Raw genomic sequence first — 11,169 nt, 5'->3', positions numbered from 1 at the left:
AATTCATTCAATAATCAGTTCAAGTATAGTTCAGTATATCAGTTCTAAAATATAACTAAAATATGTATGTTCACACATGATACATTAAAGAAATGATGCACGTACAATATGAGTATGTGTTTTCTGTTTGTGATTGTAAACATGCACACTTTGAGAGTTGTATTCTAATTCCGCCTCCGCAGCAGGAACATAAGGAAGATGGCACTGAGCAAAATAGAGAGTGTGCACACAGTGGGAACAACAATCTCAGTTACCATCTCCATGTGGCTGGTCAAAGGGTCTGCAAAGCACACAGACACACATTAACAACTCACTTGCACAATTGCATAGCCTAGAGCAGTGGTTCTCAAATGGGGGTCCGGGGACTCCCAGGGGTCCGTGAAAAGTTTTCAGGAAAACAAAAATAAAACTATATATTTTTTTTTGCAAAAGCTTCATAGTTCAACAAAAATATGTCATGCTTTAAATCTAAAATGGTTCATGGATTACATTCTAATCTAACAAACATCAATTTAAAAGTCAAGCACGTTACCGTGGAAACAATTAACCTTAGCCCAAAATCAGAATGAGGGGGTCCCCAGTAGATTTTCTATCTTGTAAGGGGTCCTCGGCTGAAAAACATTTGAGAACCTCTGCCCTAGAGCACACTGATGCTCAAGCACAGCACTCAAAGGGTTAATCCAGTGGTTCCCAACCTTGAGGTCGTGACCATAAGTGGGGTTGCCTGGAACTACCCCCCCCCCCCCCAACCACACACAATTTAAAACTACCAAAGAGGATTAGGACTAATTTCTTATTTTTTTTAGTAGGATTCTGAGAATAAAGTCAGAATTCTGAAAAAGAAGTCAGAATTCTGAGTTTACTGTCAGAATTTTGGGGGAGAAAAAGTCAGAATTCTCAGATTAAAGTCAGAAATTGAGAAAAAAGTCAGCAGCATTCAGATTTTAATGTCAGAATTCTGAGGGGAAAAGTCAGAATTCTCACATTAAAGTCAGAATTCTGAATAAAAAGTCAGCATACTGTTCACTGATATTACCGATGTTGGAATTTTAATGTGGTCACAAGCCAAAAAATGGTTGGGAAACCCCTGGCTTAATCATTTTCCAAGTATTCTTTGATCTGATTCAATGATCTGATTTAATGAGCATGAGTGTCCTTACCATGTATAAGTCTTAGAATATTGGCAGCAGTACTCCGCTGTTCCTCTAATAAAGAAGGAGAAATGACTCAGAGTTGGATGAAGGCACATTAACCCTTTGAGAACTGCATGAAAGTATTGGGCACAACGTTCACATAGACAGTATTACAATTTAAAGAAGGAAAACAGCATTTGCATTTGTATGCAAGAAGTACAAGCTAATGTTTGGGAGGCACAAAGTCAGTTAAGTTCAAGTTAGTGTTAAAAATGCTCAAATCACGTCAGACTCAAAGCCACACAGCAACAAAAAAAGACGATACATCAATAAAATAAAGATGTATATCTTGTGATAAGTATTATGTACCCCTTAAGTTCTACACTTCATCATGCACTGGCCAAACCTTTGCCATTTCTGCATGTTCCTTGGACTTTCTTCTAGCTGGAGGGGCAAACAAAGAAAAATCCTGTTAGAGACTTTTGGTAGCTAGTCTTTCTATTTCCACCTTTCCTAATTAACCAATCATTTGTTTATGTGCATTCGGAGGTGCTGAAAGAACAGGAACACCTATTTAAGTCAAATATGTTTTTCCTTTACATACAATGTTTGATATTTAGGTCAGAATCGTTATTTGTTTACCCCAGCTAGTTATTCACCTTAAACAAGGTAAGGGATGTTATAGGTGGACTGACCTGCAGCTAGGAGCTGGTTGCTGGAAGAGCAGGTCTCAGTGGCCTTCCTCCTCCAGTTCTCAACCTGTGGAGATGTTTGGTGCAAACACTCATCAGTAGCCTTGTGATTTACTTAAGGGCATGATGTTTATATTGTGTCGATACTGTTGTTATTGGTTTTAGATAATTTTATTCGGTCCTGTCTTTGAACAATGTACACAAGCAACAACTAAAGCTAAATTCCCTCATTTCCCTGTATGTGAAAATGTACTTGGCCAATAAAATAAATTATTCTGATTCTGATCATCAGATTATTTACTGGTTAATCCAAAGATCATAACTTCAAAGAAAGAAATTTTGTGTATCTGTCAACTATATAAAAAGCTATTAACTGTGTGTGTGTGTGTGTGTGTGTGTGTGTGTCCTCTCACCTCTCTCTGATTGGGGAATCCATTGGAGCTGATGATGCGTTTGTAGTACTGAACAGAAGACTTGGGATAGCGGGGCTTGTTTTTGTTCCTGAAGTCCACATAGTACAAGCCAAACCTCTCAGAGTAACCTTCATCCCACTCAAACTTGTCCAGCAGGGACCATGCAGTGTACCCTCTCACATTGACACCATCTTTGATAGCTGAGTGACACCACAGAGGGGAAAAAAGATTGATAACTATTTTGTTCTTGATTACCAGATAAAAATGAAACATAAAAGCCAACGTTTATTTTTTTATTTTATTTATGTATTTATGTATTTATTTTTTGCATAGTGTAATCTTGGTATCTATAGACTATGTTAATATTAGTGCTCACTCACCTTTTAGCATTTCATTGATGTAGTCTTTATAGTACTTTATTCTCCAGTCATCACACAGCTCTGTGCATTGCATCTTCTCAGACACGCCGTTCTCTGTCACATAGATCATTGGATTCCCATACTGAGTCTAAATGGGGAACAAATCACAGTATGATGCAAGTTGGTTTTATATTAAATCAATGACTAGAGGGGCAATGTGTTACACTAATTTCAGTTCAGCACAAATTGTAACCTGCTGTGCATCGTTCACTACACACCATGGGGTGCACGATTCACCTTGACAAAATTGAGCAGGCGCCTGAAACCCCAAGGCACGGAGTAGAGCCACTCTGAGCCTGGGTCCGGCCAGCGGGGGTCGACTAGCTCGGCCAGGTCGCGGTCAGTGAAGTAGCTGCTGCTGCCACTGCGGCCTGACGGGTTGTTCTTCTGGGTGATGTAACGGGTGGTGAAATGGCCGACGCCCAGGAAGTCACAGGTTCCCTTGATGTAGCTCTTCTCTTGGGAGGAGAACGTGGGGAGGCGGGACGTCCCAAGACCCTGCTGGCCGCTCTTTCTTCCTGGACACATGGAAGGAACACAATCAGGTTTCAGGTCAGGTGAATATTGAAGACTCTAAATTTCCCATAGGCCTGAATGTGTTGTAGCCTATATGTGTAGTATGTACATGACACAGTCAAATTATGTATATGGAGAATGTATGATGTAGTAGTAGGCTATAGTATACTAGCAATGTACCTGGCGTTGCCCGGATTAAATTGGCATTCGCAATACTGTCTTTTGCTTGGCCAGAAATATTGGTGGTTTACAGAACTTTCCAGATGGTTTCCAAGACTTTACAACCTGCCCAAGACCTACCATGGATCATAACACCGTCATGCCAATATTGCCATGCCAACCTGGGGAGGTGGTTTCCAGGACTTTTCAGGTTGTTCCCATGCCTGACCTTCCCCAGATCATAACCATCTGCCATGCAATTTTTGGTAACGCTTTAGAATACAGCCCGCAGATTACCCTAAGTACAGGGTAACAAGATCTGCACTTACAGGGTAAGTATGGGGTACTTACAGGGTAAGTACGGGGTACTTACAGGGTACTTACAGGGTACGTACGTGGTACTTACAAGGTAAGTACGGGGTACTTACAAGGTACTGTAAGTACGGGGTACTTATGGGGTAAGTACGGGGTACTTACAGGGTAAGTATGGGGTACTTATAGGGTAAGTACGGGGTACTTACATGGTAAGTACGGGGTACAAGATGTGAATTTACCCTATAAGTACAGGGTACCAAATCTGCACTTATAGGGTAAGTACAGGGTACCAGACCTGTACTGTAGTTACTATGTAAGGGGAATTGACACTGCTTAAGAACTGCTCGTAGTTAGGTAGTAACTACAGGGGCACAGGCTGTATTCTAAAGCAGAGTCAATTGCACTGTTCTTACATAGTAACTACAGTGTAACTACAGGGGCACGGGCCGTATTCTAAAGCAGTGTCAATTCTATCTATCCATATTCTAAAGCAGTGTACTTACCCTGTAAGTACCACATACTTACCCTGTAAGTACCCCGTACGTACCCTGTAAGTACAGATCTTGTTACCCTGTACTTAAAGGGGAATTTGTGGGCTGTATTCTAAAGCGTTACCCAATTTTTCAGCCCAATCTGACCTGGGGAGGTAATTTCCAGGAATGTCCAGGTGGCTTCCAGGACTTTCCTGGTGGTTCCAGGACTATATATAAATAAACTAGACTACACTCATTGGAATCAAAATACTGACTTTCCCAATGACTAATAGCACTTTCTATTTACACAGTCTTTGATGAATTGTGCACAATGTAACTTGCCGATGAAGTCTTTCATCACTTGAGGATAGTCTCCATGAAAGATGGGTGTGGCAAACCAGCCTAGGTAGAACTGGACGTATCTCTCAGCTGCTTCGATGTCCTTCTGGTTGCTAATGTCCACTGGCTCTCCCCAGTCCCCAGACAGAGAGATGCCAATCAGCCCTGCAGACATGGACAGCAGCTCTAAGTGCACAGACTATACTGTTGAGAGGTACAGTATATATTAAATTAAGACTAAATATCTATTACTCGAATGGCTTTGTCCTTGTTTACCTTTTTGTTTCGCCCTCCACTGTGTGTCATATGTGTGCCAAACTTTAGCATGCGCCTGAGAAAACAAAAGTTGCTCTGTGTTATGAATATTTCCATTTCAGTTTAAAGTCATCATTAATTGATAAATGACACTTTGATAGAATTGCAGCCAGTCTCGTACCTTGATGATATGATGGGCGGCCCGGTACGCTCCAGTTCCTCTTAGCTTCATTCCAGGGGCGTGCTCACCAGTCTCATAACCTTCAACTGCTACAGACTGTGGTTGAGTAGAATATCAATTTGATTACAATAGGCTACTTACAACTACAACAGGGTAGTTATGTTAATCCAAACTACTACTGAAAAACATCTTGTTGCAAGGTGTGAGTGCATGTGAAAACATTACTGCAAACCAGATTTATTGTGAACCTACCCATGGGTTGTTGAAGGTGATCCAGTACTTCACTCGGTTGCCAAATCTTTCAAAGCACAGGTTTGCAAATTCATTGAAATGATTGACCATGCTAATATTCTGCCATCCACCATATTTCTCTTGTAAGACCTAGAAAAGCAGAAAGCGAAAGATCCACCCGGTGAAGCAGAACTGATTCATCAATATAGTGCTTAAAAGAAAAGTATTGAGACGGAGGTTGGTGATGATCACTATTTTTGTGTACCAACCTGTGGAAGATCCCAGTGATACAGAGTGACAATGGGAGTGATCTTGTTCTCCAGCAGATTGTCAATCAGATCATTATAGTACTGGATTCCTTTTTCATTGATATGGTCAGCTGCAAAGGGGTTTAAAGCACAGAGTTCTCCTCAGCATCAGCCATCAGTATATTGAATGAATCGTATAGTGGCTGCTCAGTTCCTACATCAATCACTCACACTTAATGCCAGTGGGAATGAGTCTGGGCCAGGAGATGGAGAAACGGTAGTGGGTCAGCTTCAGCTCCTTGATCAAAGAGACGTCATCCTGTGCAACATAAACAGAGAGGACTGATATCATTATATTGGCTTTGGCTTCCTTGCTTTGCACTGTCTCTCTCTCAAACAAACAAACAAACACACAGTTAATGGGCAGTGTTTCTGTGCTAGGTTTTTCTCCTGATCACCACACCTTGATTTTGTAGTAGCCCTCACAAGAGGAATCCCCAGTGTCATTACGTAGGATTTTGCCTTTCTTGTGGGTGAACACATCCCAGATGCTCAGTCCTTTTCCATCTTTGTCCCAGGCTCCTTCTGTTTGATAGGCTGAACTGCCGGCACCCCACGAAAATCCTAATAATGTTCCAACAACCAACCAACTCAGAGTTAGATGACATAGGAGGCAATGTATGTATCCTAGTCCAGTGGTTCTCAAACTTTTTCATGTCAAGGACCCCTAAACGGACACAAATTAGACCACGGATGCCTATTTGATAAGATTTTGTCCCAGGGAGGGTCCCCCATTTGATACGATTTTTGCTTTTAGATCTTTTAGATGTCAAACTTTTGTTACAGAAAGTGTATGACACACATGACCAAAATAGTAGTGTTACTTATGGATGGAATTATAATGAAAATAAATGTTTTTGCTGGGGACCCCGTGGAACTCCCTCAAGGACCGCGGGGGGTCCCCCGGACCCCACTTTGAGAACCACTGTCCTGGGTAAATGCAAGAGCAACTTATATGCACAGGACTTGCTGAGTGCTCATACCAGCTGGAAAAGTGCCATAATAGAAGGAGCCGCGGTCGTTCTTTGTCCAGTCGAAGTCCTCAGCCGCAGACAGACACAGCACCAACACAAGCACATGGCACACCCTGACTGCACAGCGGGGCAGCATGGTATTCACAAGCCTGCAGCACAGTCACTGTCTCGTTCTACTCCAGTCGCTCGCTGACCTCTGCACATACACAAGTACCATTCAGCATCACTGCAATCTCAGGGACACCACACCACTGTAGTGTACCAAGCTTGGTATGGAGCCAAAACATCAATATGTCCAAAATCTGCATACATTCATACTCATACACACACACACACACACACGACACATGCATGCAAATCTCTCATTTGAAAACAGTCTTAAGATTAGAAACAGTGTAGCCTACAGACCAATATGATTACAACAAATTGTCATCAGTCTAGAAGCATCGACTGCAATGGACTATAGGGGGTGGGGGCGGGGGGGGGGGGGGTCCTGTGTCCCTATGCAGAGCCAAATGGCCCTATTCAGACTCAATGGAGTGTGAGCTCATTGTGCTGAGGCAGACTGATCCCTCACAAACTATAGTTTCACCTCTGTAAGCAAAGTGAATGTGAGAGAGGCTGATATGTTTACAGTACAATATGATACCACAACAGAGGGATAAAATAAGGCATTGTCAAGGTCAAATATACTGTGTCTTGGTTTTGAGTGCTCACAAGTCTTGGAAAATGAATAGAGGCATCATATTTCACTGTGCAACTATTTCTTTTGCCATTACAGGTGTCCAAATTCAATTTATATTTCAAATTGAGATTAGCATTATATTTATTTTATGTTATTCTAAAAATCATTTAATCAGTCTGACCTAAAATAAGACACAAGTACAAGTAAAAGACACAAGTACTGCACATAAAGGTGCAATTATTCATCAGAGCTCTGATCCATTCTCAGAGTTGTAACCTGAAACCCTTTGTCCATGTGCATGCCATTCAAAATCTGAATTGCAATACACATTTCCTGTCATACTGTATGTACTTTTTATTCTCTTCTTCTTTATATTTTTTCTCCCTTGACTAGCTCCTATGGATTTGGCATTATTCGCTCAGTACTTCTCATGGAAATAACTTATTGAATTGCAATCTTGCCACCCTAGAAGCAATCATGTACTGTAGAGACGACATGGCTTTTCCGCTTTCAGTAATTACAAAGTAGAACAATTTGAAAGCACTTATTTGCGAACTACAGTAGAATTACAACACATGCCATTTTAACTATGCACACACACAACCAAAATGGGAGGGGGAAATGCTACCACAAAATGCATCCCTATCACACCACAAAATCTGATTTGAAGAGTAGATGTAGTTACCTGTGTACCTTATGAAGTATTCATTAGCAGAAGTATGTACTGCACCCAAGTCCCTGTGTGAATGTAAGCTCTCCTGGATCAGTGGGCCAGGTAGAAAGCTGGTGCAATCCCTATTGTACGTTATCTGCTGTAGCACCACCCTTCTCCAGAGCTGTCCCTGCGCTCCATGTGAAAGCAGGTCTGTATTGTCAGGCTCGCTGCATTGTTTTAGCTGTTTAGAAAATGCTGAATGGTTCGCTGATGGAAAGTGTTTGCACTGCATAACCCATTTGCAAAAGTGGATGTAGGTCAGGCCAGGCCAAGAATGTGACACAAGTATAACCTTGATTCCGTTTGAGAAGGAAAGAGAACAGAAAAATCAGTCCTCACTACCCCATGAAGTATACCGTACATTCTTTACATCTGGTAAGTATGGTTTACAACAATGACTAGATCAGCATATTGGACTGACTGGAGATGTATATTGTAAAAATCAGTCATGTGATCCATATGCAAAACATTTTATTTTGTGCTTACAATTATCCCTAATTACATAATGCAGATTCACTGCCCTCTTATATGGCCCAGCCATACATGTTCATGCTAAGAGACACATCTCACTCCTTTGAATTTCTGCTCAGCCTCTTAAATTCCAGATGTACAATATCACCAGTAAGCTACAAGCACCTAATAACACTGTCTTACTGCATTCCAGTGAGACATTCATCAGGAAAATGGACACATAAATTCTAATATGGTATGCAATCCTAATGACATGCCTTGAACTAGGCAAAGGAGAGAACACTGTTACCACACTTCATCACATGGTGACTGTTACCATCCACACTTCATCATCACATTGAATTGCTATTCGCTCAGTACAAATAAATTAAATGTCTTAAGTGATACAAAATAAGTCAAAAAAATAAAGAACTGTCCAGTTATGCATGGTTCTTCTTAGGTGGTGCAAATATTAAAGCCCACCAGAATACCGAGGCAGCTAAGAATCTCAGTAATCATCCTCGTCGTCCTCATCCCCCTCAAGCACTAGTTCAAGATTGTTGTCATCCTCTTCTTCATCATCTTCCTCCTCCTCCTCCTCTTCTATCTCCTCTTCCATATCATAATCTACGGGGGCACTCAATAGCAGTTTGGTTTGATTGATCTCACCCTCATCGTCAAGGTTGACAATAACCTGTAATAATATGAATAAATCATAAACATAGAAGGCATTTTCAAGTGTTACCAACAAAAAATAATAAACAAGGCAAACAATAAGAATGTGGGACATGAATTCAAACAAGATTTTTTTTTAAATAAAACATAAAAGCATGCCTGTCTGTAATTATATGCATTATAAGAAGTGGTGCATATATAGGCCTTAAAGGTAATCAGTGTTAAGTCTAAAACCATTCGGTAACACATATAGAGATGTTTAAAATGTGGTTAATATATAGCCTTGCTGCTGCATAGTGCACTAGCCATTAGAGCGGGATTACAGAAGATAAACGTGAAAACTTTCTCAAGGTCAGCAAAGGGCTGAAAGGCTAAACACAACCAGTATGGTAGGCAACATACACTTTGTCATTCAATAAGTCACCATCTTTGAATGGCACAGGCAAATCTAATAGAAAGTGTATGCATGTTTCAGAGTCAAAAGAACATGAAGAGGCTGCACATTATTTGTATTTTTTAATTGATTTAATTGTCCTTGTGTATTACTCCTAACTTTCAGAGCAAAGAAGAGCATCACAGGCAGCTGATATATGATGTGGAAAAACACCCCACAGGTGTACAGCATGAATTGATAAACATACAACAGCTATTTAACATGCAACATGACTCATTATGACCCTAGATTAAAAAAGCAGGTTTTAACCATTGTTTTAACTGATAATTGAGGACTTAGCAACACTGTCTTCGACAGTTATGCTCTCTTTCTGATGCTCTGAAACAGTGCTATCACCTACTGTATCACTAATATCAAGTGTCAATTTACCTTAGTTTCTGGGGATGCAGGTTGAGAGGCTCCTTCATCTAACTGAGCATTTATGATTGATTTCAAGGCCCCTTCTTCAAACTGAAACACAGAGGGCCAACCACATCATATAAAGACAGAGGTAACGTACAGTAGAAATACCAACTCCAAGAAACTAAAGTTCTGAACCCTCTCACTCACCTTCAACCTATTCAACTGGTCCTGTAACATGACTTTGATTTTGAGGAGAGTCTCCTCTTCCTTCTTCAACTCCTGCAGACGACTGTGCATGTTTACTGGTATCGTTGCAGTCAGACCATTCCTCGATACTGAATGTGAAACCAACAAATTTCAGAAATCGGGTAAAGTTCAGCTCATTGACTAGCCAGCCAGCCACTACAGCTACATTTGCTAAAATGCAGTTTATGGTTAGCTTTGCATTTGTAGCACATCTACCAAAAAACGTTTGTATTTAACCATCAGGACGGTAACGTTACACACTCTAACCAACTCAGCCCTAATGTAATGAAGATGGTAACTTAACGTTACGTAGTTAGCGTAATTTAGATGTGTGCAGAATGCTAGCTAGCTGTTGATGAAAAGCGGCTTGATAAATAGCGGTATGTCCAAGCTAAGCTAACGTAATTCTCAGCCATGCAAAACAAACAAACATGAAGAGTTTGAACTTGCTACCTCTGCCTACAGCTCCATAGCAATGTCGAGGTTGATAATACACAATATTGCGTTCAATTCCTGACTGGGTATTTCAGAGTATTGTTTTCATCAAAAGCTGTTGTGTTGACTTGTTGTAGTAGCCAATGTTTTGCTGCAAGCTTCATTCATTCACGTGGCCCCGAAGTCATATGTCATATCCGGCCTAATGCTGCCTTCAGGTGCTCTCGGAAATATCGCTACTACGGCATGAACGGTGCCAAAAACGTGATTGGGAGGAATGTTGACATTTCCCTGACGTTTAGGGACTGAGTGAGAGCATCGGAGCTCAACAACGAATGACAACAGTGTGGTAAAAGTAATGTTTACAGCACGTTTTGGCTGGTAAAGTTAATTAGGGAGAGATGTGTTTTTACAGGTCAGGTGTGCGTGACTGCGTGTGCAAATATCTCCACTTCGTCACTCTGTCACTGCAACACAAACTAGTTCTGTGCCATTCATCACCACCAAAATACTTAATATATAAATATATTTGTCGTTATTTCCGACCAAAACCCGTTTGGGCTTTGAGTTTCAAAAGTAGGAGGCTATGATGAGCACTGAAGGCAGCATTCCCCACCTATTCACGCGGGTCTGTTGGCGACATCTTGTGGCATTACCAGGGATTTCCCAGATTCCCAGATTCTGCTTTGTGGTGAGGAAACGTCAGTGGGAAAAGTAAGAAAATAGTCGATAAGATCTTTAAGCGAACGTTTTAGTCGG

The 11,169-nt window shown here is 41.1% G+C and overlaps 2 protein-coding genes across 2 annotated transcripts; both read right to left on the bottom strand.

Moving 5' to 3' along the window:
• Positions 1–137: 137 nt before the first annotated feature.
• Positions 138–6,544, bottom strand: lctlb (lactase-like b; the record flags this gene model as incomplete). Its single annotated transcript, XM_083654426.1, has 14 exons — positions 138–280; positions 1,161–1,205; positions 1,829–1,892; positions 2,239–2,438; positions 2,619–2,745; positions 2,895–3,171; positions 4,459–4,624; positions 4,736–4,790; positions 4,896–4,991; positions 5,148–5,276; positions 5,396–5,505; positions 5,606–5,693; positions 5,838–5,998; positions 6,418–6,544. 14 exons carry the CDS (start codon positions 6,542–6,544, stop codon positions 165–167), a joined length of 1,761 nt encoding a protein of 586 aa, XP_083510552.1. The 3' UTR covers positions 138–164.
• A 1,766-nt stretch (positions 6,545–8,310) lies between these two features.
• On the bottom strand, positions 8,311–10,562 carry snapc5 (small nuclear RNA activating complex, polypeptide 5). Its single transcript, XM_083654559.1, has 4 exons — positions 10,429–10,562; positions 9,937–10,064; positions 9,757–9,837; positions 8,311–8,952 (listed from the first exon to the last, which is right to left on the bottom strand). Exons 2-4 carry the CDS (start codon positions 10,024–10,026, stop codon positions 8,767–8,769), a joined length of 357 nt encoding a protein of 118 aa, XP_083510685.1. The 5' UTR covers positions 10,027–10,064; positions 10,429–10,562; the 3' UTR covers positions 8,311–8,766.
• Between the last annotated feature and the right edge of the window lie 607 nt (positions 10,563–11,169).

The sequence above is a fragment of the Poromitra crassiceps genome, assembly GCF_964638095.1.
Source record: "Poromitra crassiceps genome assembly, chromosome: 18".
Taxonomy (NCBI): Eukaryota; Metazoa; Chordata; class Actinopteri; order Beryciformes; family Melamphaidae; genus Poromitra; species Poromitra crassiceps.
The sequence above is the reverse complement of the archived record's forward strand: the minus strand, read 5'-3'. Positions and strand labels throughout refer to the sequence as shown.